General features: G+C 44.7%; 1 protein-coding gene across 6 annotated transcripts in view; it reads right to left on the reverse strand.

The window, feature by feature from the left end:
* RUNX1 (RUNX family transcription factor 1) overlaps nt 1–19127 on the reverse strand; it is a 247393-nt gene that overhangs the window by 55354 nt on the left and 172912 nt on the right. For all 6 annotated transcript variants that reach the window (XM_082458839.1, XM_082458838.1, XM_082458840.1 and 3 more), the window contains one exon: nt 12310–12414. In XM_082458839.1, the coding sequence (XP_082314965.1) occupies nt 12310–12414 (105 nt within the window). The remainder of the gene's footprint in view (nt 1–12309; nt 12415–19127) is intronic.

The following is a 19127-nucleotide window of genomic DNA, read 5'->3' on the forward strand; positions in this document are numbered from 1 at the left end:
ATTTTAATGGCAAAAAGTAAACTTTCTGAAAGTATGGATTCATAGTGGGGCTGATTAAAATGTCTCTATTTTTCTCTATGGTTTTCTTCTCATCAATCCTGGAAGAAAGTATGAGATGAAATGTACCTTCAAGAAACCAATAATTATTTTATTTAAGATCCCTGAGATTTTTGTACAATATAATATACACAACAACAGTCAAATTTCCTGATTGTTTTTCTGTTAATCTAATTACATATCTATATATTTCTATTACTTGATAGACTGTTTACAAAGCACCTTGATACCTATTATCTCAATTCATCCAAAGCAATCCTATGCATTAGAGCTCATATAATTATCCCCACCTTATAGATGACTCAGTGGAAGCTTCTAGATGCTAAGAATCCTGGCAGATCACACAGCAGCGTGTTCAGTTAAGAAACAACTACCTTTTGATAAAATCTTTGTTTGGGAAAAGAGACAAAGGAAGCAGGGCCATATGATGAACTTGGTTTTGCTTCAATGAGGAGAATATTGGTGAAGTTGGCTCCGGAATTCAGTATTTGGGGTTAATAATAGGTAGGGTGGAAGGAAAAAGAGAAAAAAGCCCTCACTGTATTGTATCCTGAGAGTTCCATCTGCAATGATTAAAAAAAAAAAAAAAATTCGGGAGTATGGGATCAACATGTACACACTGCTATATTTAAAACGGATAACCAACAAGGACCTACTGTACAGCACAGGGAACTCTGCTCAATGTTATGTGGCAGCCTGGATGGGAGGGGAGTCTGGGGGAGAATGGGTACATGTATATGTACGGCTGAGTCGCTCTGCTGTGCACCTGAAATTATCACAGCGTTGTTAATCGGCTGTACTCCAATATAAAATAAAAAGTTTAAGAAAAAAATAACTTGGCAATGGCAAGTATTTGGCCTCCCACTTGGGCAGCATTCCAGTTGCTTCCGCGGTGAGGGCTATGGGATGTGGGAAGGGGGCCCACCTGTGTCCAGGGCATGTGCTTTAATAACAACAGCTACTATTTAAGGGGCACCTCTGTGCCAGGCACTACATATCATCGCATGTGTTACTTAATTCAGTTGGCACAAGAATCCCCCCAAGATGGGGACATCTTCTTCCTGGTGTTACACCTGAGAAGACTGAGCTTGGGGAAGCTAATCTGATCACAGTGGAGACGTGACCCTGAATCAGGCAGTCAGCTCTCTAGCCGGGCTGCCAACCACCACTCCAGCCTGCCCCTCAGGCTGTCTCATTTGATCCTCACATCCCCCAGCAAGGTAGGTGTCACAAGCCCATTCTACGGATGGGGAAATTAACGCAGTTAGTAAGTAGCAGGGCTGAGACGTGAGGCCAGGTTGGTCCAGCTCCAAACTCCTCTTTCACTCCCTCAAGCTCAGAACTCTCTGCTTCATTTCTGAAACTTGGGGCTATGCCCTGTTAGCAATGCCAGAAATGAACAAAAAGATGTTTCTCCTTAGCTCTTTAAAATGAGTGAATTGGAAATATCATAAATCTACTTCAGAGGTGAGTAAAAATAAGGTGATACCAGGAACAAACCCAAAGAGGGCCAAAAATGTATATAGTTCTTAAAAGCTTAGTTATTTCAAATATTTACTTTTTATCTCAAATGACCAGAAGGCTGACTTCTAAGCCATGGTGAACAAAAACAAAAACAAAAACAAACAAATGGGATCTCAAATGCTCGACATTTCAGTGTATGAAAGTACCCTGAAAGATTCAATAACAGGCTGAGTGTTAGTCAATACTTGCTTTAATGGACCCTGAGTATATGTAAATCGTGGAAGTACCAAAGTAATGTATTGCCATTAACTTACTTTATAGTGGTCTAGGGAGTTGGCAGATTAATTCAACTGTATTCCTCAAAAAAAGGCAAACAGAAAAGAACTTTGCTTTGGGTACTTAAGTGTCTTTTACCTTGGCTTTCATCTACAAATGTATAGCCGGAATATTTGGCTTGGCTATTGGGAATTTTCCCAGTGACCATGCATAACTTACTTGCAGAAAGAACTCACTGCAAATATACCACGTGTAACTCAGAATATGAAAAAGGCATTTCACATCCAATGTCAGTGTTTGTGATGTGTCTGATAATACAGCTGTAATGCTCAGTAATAGATTATAACTAATTTACCCCTTCTTTATCGTCAACTTTTCATAGCAGAAAAGCAAACCTTTAAAACAAATTGTGTATAAAGGAAAAGAACATGGAAAAAATGGGAGAACACAGAAATTGCAAGCTAGCTCAAATGAACTTAAACACAGATCTAGGGCAAGGGGGTAGTTTTACTTAACTTTCTTAAACTTAACCTGCGTTTTTGTTTTTTTGTTTTTTCTTCTTGGTGGTGGCGGAGTTCTATCAGACCCACTGGATCCAATTCTTACTAATGCCTTTCTTAGCTACATGCCTTACAGGAAAAAAATACAAGCCTTTGCAAAAACTCAAGTAGAGTTTTTTTGAAAAATAAAAACTAGAACGTGGTTAGAGTATAAAAAAAATTCTAAGTCCACCCCAAAGCCGACAAGCAGACGCATTATAATGCGCTGTGCCAACAGCAGTCCATCTGCAGGCTGTGGGTCCACCCCCGCCCCGCCCCCGCCAGGAGAGTTTCCCACACAGAGATGGGGCCCATCTGGTTGCGCAGCACCCAGTGTTCCAACGCGCTTAGGTGCTTCCCAAAGTGCAACTAGATGGCAGCACGGACCTCAGCGGAGCTGCTCCCCAACCATCCCAGGTCAGAGGCCACTCCATCAGGTCACAAGGTGCGCAGGCAACAAACGAGGCACTGCGCATGCCCAGAAGGGTTTCCGATGGTGAAAGGTGGAAGCACCGTCATTGAAATGTGCTACTGAATGTCTTTGGGGAAAAAGAAGAAAAGCCCTAGCAAACACATACCAAAAGAGAAAAATCCAAAAAACCCAAAGCAAATCTAGAAAGACACACTGGTTTAGGAAACTCAGAGCGGCCGAGTGTTTTCTATGCCCGCAAAGCTTGGCTGCGGCTAACGGGTCCAGGCACCACCGTCCCCCAGGTGAGTTGCATGCCTCTGACGCGAGAATTCAGACCCCAAGAGACTCTGGCACATTTCATGTCAGTTTTCTAGATCAGTGTGGAACAGCCTCTCCCAAGCTGTGTCATGCATGTATCTGAAAGGACCCAGATGTTAGACCTCAAATACTTTTCGATGTTACTCAGGCAGGATTTTTCCCCCTGAGTTTGTGAAAACAAAGTTCAACCTTTGGGGGCAAAGCCATTTGCCCATGAGGGACTTAGAAACGGTGCCCGGAGTGTTTCAAGGGTCCATAAAAATGCCAGAAAAGAAATTTTACCGTGTCTAAATACAAAAGGAAAACTGAAAATAAATAAATAAAAATTTATAAATGTTTAATTAAGTGTCTAAAAAAATGAAACATGATGGCAACTTCATGAATTTTTAAACTTAGGAATCACAACTCTTTTTTGTTTAGAGTTTTCTCATTTCCAAAGGATTCCAAGATTCAAGGTAAATAACTGTTCCATCTCCTGAACACTGATTGTGTGCCAGACATTGGTTCAAAATGTTCTACCAAGACTGTGGCGTTCAGGCATCCTGCCCTGGGAGGCTCGTACAGCCCCTGTCCTTGTTCTACGGGGGCTCAGCCAGCATCCACCCCAGGTATGGTCACCCACACGGTAAGCAAGTGCCAAAACGGGGATCTCAACCCCATGGCAATCACTGTGTTGATGGCAGCGAGATCAGGGCTGCAGGGAATTAAATGAGTTACTCATAGCCAGATAATTTCAACACCAAATGATAAAAGCCGTTGAAAAATTTAGAGCAAAAAAAAAAAAAAAAAAAAATTTAGAGCAGGGGCTTCCCTGGTGGCGCGGTGGTTGGGAGTCCACCTGCCGGTGCAGGGGGCGTGGGTTCGAGCCCTGGTCCGGGAGGATCCCGCATGCCGCGGAGCGGCTGAGCCCGTGCGCCACGGCTGCTTGAGCCTGCTCCCTGGAGCCCGCGAGCCACAACGGCTGAGGCCTGCGTGCCTGGAGCCCGTGCTCCGCAGCAAGAGGGGCCACCTCACTGAGAGGCCCGCGCACCACCACCACAACAAAAAAAGAGTAGCCCCAAGTAGAGGAAGCCCGCGCACAGCAACGGAGACCCAACGCAGCCAAAAGTAAAACAAATAAATTTAAAAAACAAAAAAAATTAAAAAAAAAAATTTAGAGCAAAAAAATATCTAATGTAGGACCTGAGTGTATATGGACATGTCTGATGTAGGAAGGATACACCCCTGTGGAAGGCGGCCCACGGGGGTCAGCCTCTGAGGGGCACTGTTTGTGGGGCAGCCCATGGCTTCTGTTTTTCTGTTGATATTTTGTTACCCCTTCAGTGCGGACTAATTTAGATATTATCTCGTCCCATTGCCTGGTTGGACAGAAGAGGGAAGTGAGGAGAAAGTACTTAAGTTAACTGCCTGAGTTCACACCCACTGGCCTGGTGGCACCAGTCTGAAACCCAGGTCCCCCAGTTCAGGATCTAGAAAACTTTACACATTTAAAAAAAAATAAATTTATTTATTTTGGGCTGTGTTGGGTCTTCGTTGCTGTGCGTGGTTTTCTCTAGTTGCAGTGAGCGGGGGCTACTCTTTGTTGCGGTGCGCGGGCTTCTCATTGCTGTGGCTTCTCTTGTTGCGGAGAATGGGCTCTAGGCCCGCGGGCTTCAGTAGTTGTGGCATGCGGGCTCAGTAATTGTGGCTCATGGGCTCTAGAGCGCAGGCTCAGTAGTTGTGGCGCATGGGCTTAGTTGCTCTGTGGCATGTGGGATCTTCCCAGACCAGGGCTCGAACCCGTGTCCCCTGCATTGGCAGGCAGATTCTTAACCACTGCGCCACCAGGGAAGCCCTACACATGTTTTAAGATAAAGCGATGGAAGCCTATACGCAGACAAGATTTTTTTTTCTTTTAGCACTTCATATACTAAATTCTAACAAGGACTGTGATATGTTAGCTTAGATCTTGACTTCACTGGCGTGGCATTTAAAATATTGATATGGGTTTGCAATGGTCTGGATGGAAGGAGATATTCAAAGTCATGGTTTAAGATTCATTCCATGTTTCTTCTCTCCCCCATGCCCGCTATGTTAGACTGAGAAGGTACCTAGATCATTTCGTTGGGTTCTCATTGGTACCTGGAAGGAACTATTTTTCCTTCCTTTCTGTAGCAATACAAATGCCACCTGAACATCTTGGTGACTTCTGTATAAGACAGGGCTAGTTACCAAGAGGTCACAGGTCTGCCCAGGTCTCGGGCGAGCTACTGAGGGGGACGATCACTGCTTCCAGGGGCAGAACCCTACTCTCTCCAGGGTCCTCTTACACACCCCTCGTCCAAGGGACCCTTTCAGACCTCAGCCTGGATAAGTCCACTAAAAACTCAAGGGTCATGAAGTCTTTATGTATATAAAATTCTTCTTGGTCTAGTTTGATGTTACTAAGCATAAAAACCAGAAAGACATTCTAAAATTCATGGGAAACATTTAGGCAGGATAATCAGTGCTTTAAAAACTGCTTTTGCCAAGTCATCAGATAGTTGGGGAGTTGAGCACAGTGGGGATTATAGCACCAGTGGGAGTCACCCCTGAATGTCTATCTTAGCAATGAATTGCCTTTCACAGTGGGGAGGAGGAATATAAGTAGAACATTCTACCTCTTTGACCCTCTGTCTCTTACTTTATATTTGGGAGAGAGGGAAGAAGGAATTATTTCCTTTTCTTTCGGGGATCGCAATTTCATCTAGAAAGAATGAAAATCCAAATCCGACATTTGAAGGATCCAAGGAAAGGGGGATTACGTAGATCATCGTTCATTACTTAGAGGACATGCTTGAAGCAATTCCCAGCGAACAAAGTGATTGGGGATTGATAATTACAATCCTGAGGTTACAGATCCAGAAAACCGCCTGGCATTCCACTAACAAGTCAGGAGCAAAGAATGACACAAATTTGCATCCTCCTAACAGGCCCCACACTGTGTACATGGGCCCTCTAGGAAGCTCTTTGCCGAAGGGGTAGACGGACTTGGACGGTTCACCTGGTGGTCATTTTTGTCACATGACTCATCTTTCCTGCCTGCCCGCACTGGAAGGAGAGGTTTATGTCGGGCGGCATCCCTGCTTCAGGCCCCCATTGATGCCAGGCCCCCAAGCAGACCCTGGTGAAAGACGCGGAACCAAAAGTTGGCACATGTGACAGCGTGGCTGGTACATTTCACCGCAGCACCGCCCCAGGGGAAACGCTGATTCCATCCCTTCAGTACAAACATGACGACTGCCGAGGCTATGAGGCTCTGCTTTCTCCAAGAAAAAACTGTATTTGAACCAGAATTGTATTGATAAACTCTCCTAATAAAACAATTTCTGCACAGAAATTTCAATACAATAAAGCTCAAGTAGCAGTTGGTGTAGTTCTTAAAACAGACTTCGGCGTCTGTGGCCTGCAATGTCTGGACTGCTTCGTTTCAGTTCTGGCTTACTAACTGTGTGACCCTGGGCAAGGGAACGGATTACTCTTTGTGTCAATTTCCTTACCTGATCTTGCAAAAATTATGTCAATTAAGGTATGCGCAGCACTTTGAACAGTGTTGGGCAAACAGTTAGCGCTGCCTGAGTGTTAGGTATTATGATTATTTTTAGGTATTTTTATTGTTAAGAGAAAATAACATTTTAAAAGAGAACTGTATGTCAGTCAATCACCAGAGCAACCCATAAACATTTCTGCTCATCCCACACTTTTCTGGACAAACTTGATTTCAAACATTTTTAGGTCCATTATCACCATAAGTTTATAGGTGCCTGTCACGCATTCCTCTTTTTCACTTGAAACATGACTGTCATAAACAAAGACCCTGTTTCTTCTCTCTCTATATATATTATAGGTTTGCTATTTACATTCAATATCATAGAAGAAAGTTATAGTCGTGTGATGTACTCTCAACAAAATCCTTAACAAAGCAATTGAGTGATGGGGAATTAAGCGCATTTTAAATCGACCTATTTTAACTATAACTCCCCATAAAATAGTATTATAGTTAGTTGGCAAAAAGGCTAATGTCCCAGAAAGTAGCATATTCTGAAGTTTTTAAGTAACGGCTCCACCTGGCTATCCGTTATTCTGAATCTCAAGAGCTCAGACACAACAGTTACTGTGAAGGGCTCCTTTAACCCGAGGGCAGAAGTTGTCCCAGAAATGGCCAATATTTGTTTTATGAACCTTTTCAATTTTTAATTAGTTACTCAGTGTTCCAGATGTAACGGATACCTGGCCAGCCAGATGATGGCTTGTGCCATCAGAATGACTGTCCAATCCACGATCCACAATACTGGGACATCTCCCCCACTCCCCGGCCCCCCATCACTGGGTCAGTCGTTGGGGTCCCAACTACTCCTCAACCCCTCATTAGCAAAATATCTTCCTCTATAGCACTGAATTAATTCATGCATTCAAATTATTTAGTGAAATACCTACAGAGAATATGCTTTGGTATCTCAATATTGTCATATTACAGACACATGGGCTAAATTACAGGCACATGGGTTGAGAGCTAGAGTTTTCCATTAGATCCCCTGAAATAGTAAAAAAAAAAAAACAAACAAAAAAACATAGAAACAATCTCAAATATCCTTTTCTTGAAAACTCCTTTCACTCTATCTTTCATGCTTAAAGAGAAGACTATCTTTTAATATGTTGACAAGCTTCTAAATGTTCTACCTACAAACTGAAAACAGATCCCACATTGCTGCTTGCAAGAACTATCCCAGCAGGAGATACCTTCTGATGGTGTTCTTTCTCCATAACAAATTTAATTTTTCAACAATTAATAATTTCTCTATTAATCTGAGATGTAAAAATAATCCTGTGGAATGTGGGAAAAACAAGTTTTGACTCACTAAGAGGCAGGTCAGTTACTGTAAAAGGGCAAGTAATCATCTGAAATGAAAAATATTTTCAATTCTCTTTGGAAGACAATTTTTGCTACAACTTCACCACTGAAAACCAGGAAAATGGTTGGGAAACATCAAGTTATCCCATCAGCCCAGCCAGCAGACTAGCTGTGGCATGTTTCTTAATTCTTTGTCCTTTTCTTATTGACCTGACTGGCAGGTTGAATGACATAAGCTTTCCTTCTGGTTTTGCACAAATGGTTTAAGTTGAAGGCTCCATGCCTGCAATCAAGTGCCAACAATTGCCCTTTCTAGACAATCTTAGAGCCGGGACAAATGTGAGAAGTCATATAAGCCAACACTTCGTTTAAAAAATGAGGATACCGAGGTTGGGTCAGAGAGCCTAGAATAGATGAGGTGTAGACGGTGTGGTATGGATGGGGAGGTGAATGCATGAATGGACAGACAGACGGATGGATACGAGTACAGGATTAGGCATCAGGAGCTCCTCATTCTAATCCTGGCTTCATCACCAACTATTTCTCCCAACCTAAGCAGATCATTTCATTTCTCTGGGGCTGCTTTCCCTTATCGATGAGGCAATTAGCCCTGAAGCCTCTTTCAGGTCCCTTTTAGCTCTCAAAGTCATTGATTTCATGAAACAAAAGAACTTTTCAAAACTATTCAACTTGGTGATGCTGGGACCATTTTGCCAGAATCACCCAGAATTCATAGCACCATAATAATGATAGAAGGGACTTGGGAGGTGTTATTAATCCATAGATTTGACACTGCCTGGGCATACTAATTTCTGTGCAATGACCTCTCTTAAAATTGCATTAGAAAGAATAAGTCACAATAGTAAAGACATGGTGACAACCAAAGTATCTATCAACAGACGATGAATAAAGAAAATGTGACACACACACACACGCGCACACGCACACACACACACACAGGAATATTATTCAGGCATAAAAAAGAAATCCTGCCATTTACCATTTGCAGCAACATGGATGGCCCTTGAGGGCATTATGTTAAGTGAAACAAGCCAAGCAGAGAAAGACAAATACCGCATGATCTCACTTATATGTGGAATCTAAAACAAAACAAACTCACAGAAACAGAGAGTAGATTGGTGGTTGCCAGGGGTTGCGGGTGGGGAAATGGGTCAAAGGGTACAAACTTCCAGTTATAAGATGAAAAAGTTCTGGGGACCTAACGTACAGCATGGACTATAGTCAACACATTTTTGACCAGAGACGTGTATTACGGCCACGGGCGTTAGTTTCTGCAAAACTCCCCCGGTCAATAATGTGTTAACAACAAAACTGCCAAGAGGGTAGATCTTAAAAGTTCTCAACACACACAAACAAACTGTCACTCTACGATGTGATGGATGTGTTAACTAATCTTACTGCCGTAATCATTTCGCAATATAAGCATATATCAAATAATCATGTTGTAAACCTTAAGCTTATACAATGTTATAAGTCAATGATATCTCAGTAAAGCCGGGGGAAAATTCTGTTAACTTTCTCTTAAAAGAAAAAAACCCAAACTGGCTGTGAGCAGAGTTTCATCAAAAAGAAGTAGTTCCCACCTTGAATCAAGACATTCAAGTAATCATAAGAAAACAGCATGCCTTTAGGCCTGCCTTGCTTCAGAGAGTGAATAGAAAAGTCAGCATTACCTGAGTCACCCTGGGAGACTGTGTGCGTCTGACTTTTGTGTAGACGTCCCTTGTGAAATGGAGACTATCTACCTAGGCCTCTGACACCTCTTTATATCATACGTATACGTATTCATTTAACTTAATTTGGTTTTTAAGTTAATTTTTCCCTAGACCCCAAATTCCATTCGGCAGGAAAGACTCTGTAAAAATGGGTGCCTTCTTGGAGCAAATCCCTTCTGCCTGCTCAAAGAGCCCTCCCCAATAATGACTGTTTTCTTAAGTCATAAAACAGCAGGAAGCAGAGTCAACTGTATATACAGGCGGGGCCATTACAATCGCATTTTTTTCCCTCTGACTGCCAGTTCTTAAAAATCCAAGCGGCCATCATTTGTTTTCCAAAGCTCAACCACCATTAGTTCTTTGAACATTACAGGAAATACTGCCTGTGGGGCAAAAACTGCCCTTTTTTATGCCTGAGAGAAGAGGGGCAGCGAAAGGTATACGGAGGGGTCATCTGGTTTAAGCTTCTTTCTCCAGGCAGGTCTGCCTTTGAACTGTCCCAGAGATGCCTATTGCTTCTATTTTTATTTTTTTACATGTTTTTATTGAGGTATAGTTGATGTACAATATTATATAAGTTTCAGGTGTGTAACATAGTGATCCACAACTTTTAAATGTTATATTCCACTTATAGTTACTATAAAGCATTGGTTATATCCCTATTGTACTATATATCCTTGTACCTTATTTATTTTATACATAGTAGTTTGTACCTCCTAATCTCCTACCTCTATCTTGCCCCTCCCCACTTCCCTGCTTCTGTTTTTAAAGATAGGGAACCTACAGCCTCCTGAGTGAGCCTTTCTGGAAGTTTAATTACCCTCAAGGTCAATTGCCTTACACCTCACAACTGCCTGCTCCCCAACCCCATGCCTGCTGTAATCTGAGCCCGCTTCCTCTTTGGTCCTCTGCAAGCACCAAGGTACCTGTGTGGTGTGTCTGTTATGTTTAATGCAGGGTCACTAGGAGTCTTCAATTTGCCATTTCTACTTTGGAAACCTCCCAAGTTGGGTTTGGTTGGAACTGCGTGTTTCTGAGCCTGGGGTTTGCTTTTCACACAGAAATTGGAATCAGGGGATGCTACCAAGTCCCAGAGTTTCCTGAGTCCGGATATGGCCAGAACATCTCCAGGCACTTAAAGAGAAAAATCTGCCGGGGGAAATGAGGTCAGAAATAACGGGAGTCACGGAGCAGGCAAATGGCACCAAGGAGATGGTGAACGGACACCATGTCCTGGGGGGCAGGAGGGTTGTCCCTGGTGGATGTGGTGGTTCTCTGCTGGGTTCTGCCCACTCTGGGGTATGGGGAAGGTTGGGGCAGCACCCAGGATGGTTCTAGCGGGTGATCAAGATGCCATGAGACTGTGGCCAGGACTGTAGGAAAGACTGCCATGAGCTGCGGTGCTCACAAGATGACCTGCAGAGAGCCACGCCACGGGGGCGACCTTAGAGCCCCCAGAGGCACCAGGCAGGTTCTCTGGAGGAATGGCCCCAGGGTAGGGGGGCAGAGCAGCAGCCAGAGATGCAGGCAGGGAGGCTCTGCTGGCATTTCCCGAGTTCATTCTCTGTGCCGGGCACATAGCATTGTCTCACTCAAGCTGATAGAGAAGCTCTCATTATTATCCCCATTTTACAGATGAGGAAACTGAGGTTCAGAGAGGCGCCATAACTTCCTGAAGGCTTAAGAGCCTCAACCGGAACTCCACTTGTTTGCCCCAGAACCCAAATTCTTAACCACTTCGTTTTACGACCTGTCATCCCTGCATCTCAGCTTGCTGGCACGGTAGGAAGCCCTGTTTCTGACACCCTCAACCCCACCCTTTATAAAAATTAATAGAGATATTAATTTTCCACCGGGGGCATGACATGGTTAGGAGGCATGCAGATGCTGGGCGGGGGCTCCAGTCAGCTCCACAGATCTGGAACTGGAACCCAGCCTCCATCCCAGGGAAGGGTGTGGTTCTGGAAAAGTGTTACTGTGTGTTTACTCAAAGATAGTCATTAAGTCACCGTGAAGACATTTTTCTGCAGACTAAACAACCCCACTCCTTTTATAAAAAAGCTTTCCTCACAGGAACTATTTTTTTTGTACCATCTTTCTATATTTACTGGTTTTCTCTCAGGCACTCTTCTCCCCTCCCATTCTCTATTTTAAACAATCCTGTAATAAGATTTTGATCTGTGGCACAGAAAGGAAAGGGTCATTTTCATAGATTTCATCTCCAGCCTCCAAGTGAATAAAAGGCCGGCATGGATGGTGATCAGCCCCTTGTGGTCCACTCTGACCCTCTGGCCTCTTTTGACCACCTCTGCCCCTGGCCAATCTTCCTTGAACTTTACCACGTATTTGGTCCTTAGGCCCATGCAGTCCTGAAATGATTCTGACATGCACTTGAGTCAGCCTGATTTCCTTTTGCCCTGCAAGAAGATGCTTCAAAAAAAGAGCCCAATGCTCAGAGACAACTTTGAGGAGTGAGAGTGTCAAAAGAAAAATTCTTCCTCCCTGCAGGGGTCTGACATTTCCCTCTGGCAGAAGTTTTAGCCACATGTGAGTGATGCTGATGGAACACAAGGGTTCTGGTGCCTGAGTGTACCAGCTGGGAGGGAAGGTGCCAGCCCCGAGGGGCGGCCCACTTACTTCGAGGTTCTCGGGGTCCGTCCACTGTGATTTTGATGGCTCTGTGGTAGGTGGCGACTTGTGGTGGGTTTGTGAAGACGGTGATGGTCAGAGTGAAGCTCTTTCCTGTTGGAACACAAAAGAGAGCAACGAAGAATGAGGCAATGGCCTGAATATATCTGCTGGGTAATTCAAAATTAATTTATGATTTCCAGCCCTCACACTGGAAAGGTGGCAGGACTTCAGCACACATTACTGGTTTTTCCAATACTCCTTTGAGTTTGGCTTTGCTTACATTTTGGAATGTACAACTACGTTGTCTAGATGTGACACTTCCCTTAGTCACGTGGCTTTTGTTTAGTCATGAATAACACAGCATCAAGAGAGATTCAGATGTGTTTTCTTTCAGGTCGGAACCCGAGGGACATAGGAGCAGATTGGCAGCTGTCCACTCCTCGCTCCCAGGTCCTCCCTTTTAATAAGCTCAGAGCAAAAGGAGGAAAAGAAACCATTTCCATCTTTGCCCTCTAACCTTGTTTGTACCTCCAAGGGTTAGGAAAGATAGAATTCATAAGTTTGAGGCTAGGCTAAATTGGAATGATTCTCTCTATGTTAAAAATACTAATTGCTGGTTGATTCTAAATATTGTTTTGAAAGGCCAGATGTTATTATAGGCACTCATGGGGTTGGCCAGACAAAATTTACATTCAATAAATGGATTTAAGGATATGTAACTGACAGATTGAGATTCAATGACAACTGTTAGCATAAATACGCAGAGGGATTTCCATCTAAGCATTTTATACAAACTTAAGAAATGCGAGCATGTCTTCATTGCATAGGTCGAATGCAATGCTTTTAATAATTTTTAAAAATTGTTTTAAAATACATAATTTATAATGAAAGTATTAACATATAAATACATTAGTTACTAAAAAGCATTTCTTCTTTGCTAAGCAGTTCAGAGAATGCCCTCTGGTTTTGAATTCTGGCTAGCTGACCTTTGACAAGGCACTAGCCCTCCCTGTGCCTCAGTGTCCTCACCTGGAAGATGGGTACATATAACTTTTCCTACCTTATCGAGCTTTGGGAGAGGTTAAATGAATTAATATGAGTAAAATCATTAAAACAGCATCTGGCACATGGTATTCAAAGGTGTGTGCGTGTGTGTGTATGGGGGAAGAGAGAGAGAGAGAGAGAGAGAGAGAGAGAGAGGGAGAGAGAGAGAGAGGCACAGCTCTTCCTGCAAGAGAGTTAGAAGATTTAGGTTCCTGTACAAATATTTGACCTCTCCAGATCTCAGTTTCCTGGTTTGCAAAATAAAGGCATTCATGGGATACATACAATGTCACCTTTAACTCTGATTTTATCTTCTTTTTTTTTTTTTACGATTTTTTTCTTTTTTTTTTGATGTGGACCATTTTTAAAGTCTTTATTGAATTTTTTACAATATTGCTTCTGTTTTATGTTTTGGTTTTTTGGCCCCGAGGCATGTGGGATCTTAGCTCCCTGACCAGGGATGGAACCTGCAGCCCCTGCATTGGAAGGCGAAGTCTTAACCACTGGACTGCCAGGGAAGTCCCTGATTTTATCTTCTAGATGAAATCCCGGTGTCCATCTCCATGTGTAGGCGTGTGTCTGCCCCAGGGGTGTTTCCCCAGCTGCCTGCAACTTCAGCATTTCAGAGATTCCATGAAAACATTATATTTTCTTCCTAGGGCTGCTGTAACAAATTACCACAAACTGGGTGGCTTAAAACAACTGAAATTTATTGTCTCCTAGTTCTGGTGTCCAGAACTAGGAGACAGTAAACTGAGGTCTTGACACAATTGCGGTGTTGACAGGGCCGTACTTCCTCTAGGGAAGACTCCTCCTGGCTTTGCCTGGCTTCTGGTGGTTCCCAGCAATCCATGGCATTCTTTGGCTTGTGGCAGCATCACTTCACTCTCTGCCTCCTTCCTCACGTGGCCTCCCTCCCTCCCTGTCCTCTGTCTCCAAATCTCCCTCTCCTTACAAGGACACCAGTCATTGGATTCAGGGCTTACCCTACTCTAGTATGACTTTAGCTTAACTTGATTACATCTGCAAAGCCCCTATTTCTAAATAAGGTCACATTCTGAGGTCACCCACGGACATGACTTTTTAGGGAATCCTATTCAACTCAGTACAAACACCAAATGTCATAGAGTTCCAGTCTTGGCACTATAAGTGACAACTATGCTCTATGTACCTGTCGGTTTTACCCCCAAAACAGTCCCACTCCTGTGGCGGCCCTCCTACAACCATCCTATTCTTGTTTTTTTAATTTTTAAAAACTTTTTATTAGAGTATAGTTGATTTACAATATTGTGTTAGTTTCAGGTGTACAGAAAAGTGATCAGTTACATATATATATACTTTTTCATATATATTCTTTTTCAGATTCTTATCCACGATAGGTTATTACAGGATATTGAATATAGTTCCCTGTGCTATACAGTAGGTCCTTGTTGTTTATCTATTTTATATATAGTAGTATGTATCTGTTAATCCCAAACTCTTAATTTGTCCCTCCCTGCCCCTTTCCCCTTTGGTAACCATAAGTTTACAACCATCCTATTCTTGATTTCCTAAATGACAACAAAGAATCATTGTCTTCCTAATGTTGGCCTTTTCAGGTCTGTGTAAAACGTACAAGTTTTCAAGCACTTTCCCATATACTATTTTATTTGATTCTCACAACACTCTCATGAAATAAACAAGACAGATTTTATTGTCCTTGGTTAATAGGTAGCAAAGCTAAGGCTCAGAAAAGGAAGAGTGGTTTGTCCAAAGTCACACAGCTTGGATACATGGAAAACCCAGATCTCCAGCTTTGTGCTTCACATTATTGTCATGAGGTCCTAAATCTCTACCTTCAAACTCAGTGGTACCAGCACCAGTACTCCAGACTCGTGGTACCTTTTCCATGCTCTGCCCCTGCCCCCAGAAGCGAAAACAGTCCTGGTGACACTAATGTACCCAAACTGTACTCAACAGCTAATTGAAAGCCTGGGTTATAGTGTAAAAGCAGTTTCTAACTGAGCTGAATTTGGGCTCCTGGCGTTTACCCTGGTTAACCACAGACTGGCCTACTGAATCGGGAAGGAAATTCAACCAAAGTGAATATTTGTGAAATCGTTGCTTGTAATTATAATTCTACTATTTTATGCCCATCATTTTACGTGCAGTCAAGAAGTGTCTGTCCAGCAAAAGCTACTAGGTGGGGCATTTTGGCCACAGTAAGTGTGGTTCACGAAGGTGGGGTATCCCGGTTCGCCTCCTGCACAACGGGCTGTTGTTTACAGCTTTGAGCACCAGGACATCTGCTTATGACCTCATAGACAGAGGCAATAAGTGATGTCATCTTGCTCATAGGTGTGTGTGACATTTTTCCACTCCAGGAGAACTCTGCCTTCTGCTTCCTTGTATTCTTCCGAGCAGACCTGGCACCAGACTTGACACCTGGGGACAGCCAGCCAGTGGGTACACTGAACCCCCGGAACTCTGCCTTCTGCCCTCTTCCCTCCGCCCTGGCCACGCCCCCGCCCCGCCCCCACCCCGCCCCGGCTTGTCCCTGCCGAGATGCAGCCCTTCTTAGCCAGCACCAGCAGCAGTGGTAGCCGCGCCTAGAGCATGCGTGTTATTAGCCAAACTCCGTCATCAAAATGACCTACGGGCCTGGTATTTTAAGTGCGTGGGTGTGGAGAGCGAAAGCCTCTCAAGTGTTTTTCTCAGCAAGCTGTAGCCAGGCTAGTAAGAAGGTAGGGGAGAGCAAAGGAGGACGGATCGTCTAAATAACCACCGAAATCGGCTTTTTGGGACTACCTGCAGGGTTGGGAGATGGGGCTGCCCTGGAGAGAGCTGATGTTCCCATCTGTAGCCTGAGCGGCTCCTTGCCTGGAGAGGCCGGGAGGCTCCTTGCCGCCCTGGATTCGGCCCATGGGGTGAGCAGAGGTGCCGCTGGCTGTGCTGCCGAAAGACTGCAGCGCTGGGCTCCCCAGGGGGCAAGCGGCAGGGTCACAGGTGCCCTGCTTGGGGATCCACAGCGGAGGGAGCTAAGGAAAGGGGGTCACCGAGACCTTCCTTCTCCTGCTCACGGAAACCTCACCCAAACAGCACCATGAGGTCTGGCGGGTGGTGTCCAGGAGGAATGCTATTTAGAAGCCCAAACAGCAGGACTGAATAAGAAGGCGGGAAGAAACAGTGAAGGAGAGAAGGGCTGTCTTGACTTAAGCCTGGAAGCAGCAAAAGACAAGAACTTGATTATACAACCCTGTGGAAGTGCCAAGGCATGGGGTGCTAGTTAACAGTGAGGACTGCCTGGGCTCAAACCCCAGCTCTGCCCCTTGCTAGCTGTGTGACCTTGGGCAAGTTACTTAACCTCTCTGGGGGCCTCGTCATCTGTAAAATAGGGGTGATAACAGTCCTTCCATCTCATAGTGCTGTTATGCAAACTAAATGAAATAATGCATCAGCAAATATCCGTTTAATTATCACTAAAGATGTGACAAACATGATTGCACAAAGACCAGAGCTGTGGGCAGTCCTGTGAGGTGCAGCTGGTGGTGAATCGACGTTGAGGTCTGATGGTGGGAGGTGAGGTGAGCTTTAGCGTGCGGTAGGTGGTGCCGATGGAGCCCCTCCAGGCCCATCCTCTCTTCCTTAGGAATTTCAGCAAACCCAGGCAGAGGGCAGAGGGCCGCAGGCAGGCAGCAGAATGGGGCCTGAAGACCCATCGGGAACACTGCACGTTCCACTGGAACTTCCACTTCAACGTCAGCCCTACTCCCACCAGCTGGCGACCTTTGTAAGGCACGACTGCAACTGACTGATCCACTTTATAAACAAGCCGGGTCAAATGCTCCCCTCAGAGCACGTGTGGTCCCCCTCGATGCCAGTGTGTTCCTCCAAATGCCAGCGCAAAATCCTAAGTGCTTTATTTAGTTGGGAGGAAGGTCACGGGGCGAGTCTTCCTGGATATTTGCTGCCATAACAGACTCTCCAGGGTGAGGCAGTGACAAAGCCCCAGGTCTGTGCTTTCTTGGGTCCCACGTTTACAGGCCCCGGGGCTGCTGGACTCCGGCAGCCGGGGCTGTGGTCTCATAAAGCCACGGCTGGACGCTGCAGTTCCGCAAGGGCCCAGGGCACCACGCCACTTCCTCACCACATCTGGGAAGTGGCGAAACCTCAGGATTGCTGCAAACGGGCACCCTGTTCCCCAAGGGCGAGGGTGGGGAGAGGAGCAGGAGGTGAAAAGGCAATTCGAGATCATCTCACGCCCTTAGAAGTTCGTGCCCCGTCACGTCGCGGCAACGTCTTCCTATGGCGATGGGTGTCTCCCTCCGTCCTCTTGTGATCGCCCCTCCCTAAGTCTGGCACACGGGTAGCCAAGCCGCTTGTGTTGGCTCCTCAGCCATTGGGTTCTGTTTCGGTCACTCTCCTTGGTGAAGGTCTGGACCCATGAGTCATCTTCTCCTTTTTGGGCCAGTTTCGATGGGATGTGAAACTTGCCCTTTGTCACGCAAGGGCAGGCTGTACGCACGGAGGACCATCTGCTGAGGGGGTCGCAGAGCTTAGGAAACGAAATCACGACAGTTTCCACTCATTCGTGCATCTCTGCGGGGAAACCGGTCATGCTCACACACTTTAAACACCCAAGAGAGGGAGAAAGGGAAAGTCAGAGAGAAAAAAAAAATGCAGCTTTTGAAAACCAAGAAAGCCAGGGAAGGCTCAAGTTTTGCTCTTTGCAAATTCTGGAAATCCCAAAAGAGTCTGCGATGTTGCAGGAAGATTTCTCCTCTTACCATGTAGTTTGCGCCAGGTCTAATTTTAATCACAGATAACTAAGTATGATAATTAACAAACTCTCAGATTCCAGGAGAAATCTGAATCGGGGATATTTTTCACAAAGTACCTTTAATTTATGTTTCTCGCGTTTCCACTGGAACAACCTAACGGCCAAAGTGCATGTTTTTGCTCCTCATCCATTTCCTTACCCAAACACTTACCACTATTTTTGACAGCGGGGCTGTATAATTATTTATTTGCGGATTTCTGAATAGAGGACAGATTCTTCAAGTTGTGCAGCATCTCCCGGTTTCTCTGCATTGAATTGACGTGACGATGTTGGTGTGTGTCCCCTTGGGTGTAAAGTGCCGGTGTTTACAATGTCCTTATCCGATGGTACCTGCAGCCACGCAGGTAAAATGTAGGGGGGCGGCCCCAGCTATCGGTACGAGGATAACCCCCCAAAGTTGCCTGAAAGTCAGGTGCTTAAAATACAGAACTAAGCTTTCCATAAAAAACAGCATGCGTGGAGTATGATGGAGCACCTTGAAAAATAGCAGTTTTACTTAGAGAAAACCAAAAACATGCCAAGTGTTTTCTCTGGAGCTGTTCTACAAAAGTGAGTTGTTTGAGGACAGGGGTGGTGTTTTATTAATCTTTGCATTTTCTGTTCTGAGGCAGTAAAAAAAAATGTTTGATAAATGGATCAATGCATTATTCTGTAAACTTTCAGTTTGACAGCTGGTTCTTTATGAGGTCTGACTTCACTTGGAAGGCTCAGTTCTCCCTTTTGGTGGCATGGGTGTGAGCCAGCTTTACTAAAGGGTTGGATGGGCAAGGCTTTCTCTTCATGAGGGGCATTACCGAACCCCAAAGAAGCATGATGCTCTCATGCGATTTTTGCACTTCCTTTCCTCAGATGTCATGGTCCCTTTCTGATCTTCCTTTTTTCTTTCCGTGTCCCAGTGCCTGAGTGTCTCGGATGAGGAACCAAGTTTTAATCCTTTTAGCCCAAACACCTCCAAGACCCT

This window comes from Balaenoptera physalus (assembly GCF_965194825.1).
Source record: "Balaenoptera physalus genome assembly, chromosome: 4".
In the NCBI taxonomy this organism is placed as follows: domain Eukaryota; kingdom Metazoa; phylum Chordata; class Mammalia; order Artiodactyla; family Balaenopteridae; genus Balaenoptera; species Balaenoptera physalus.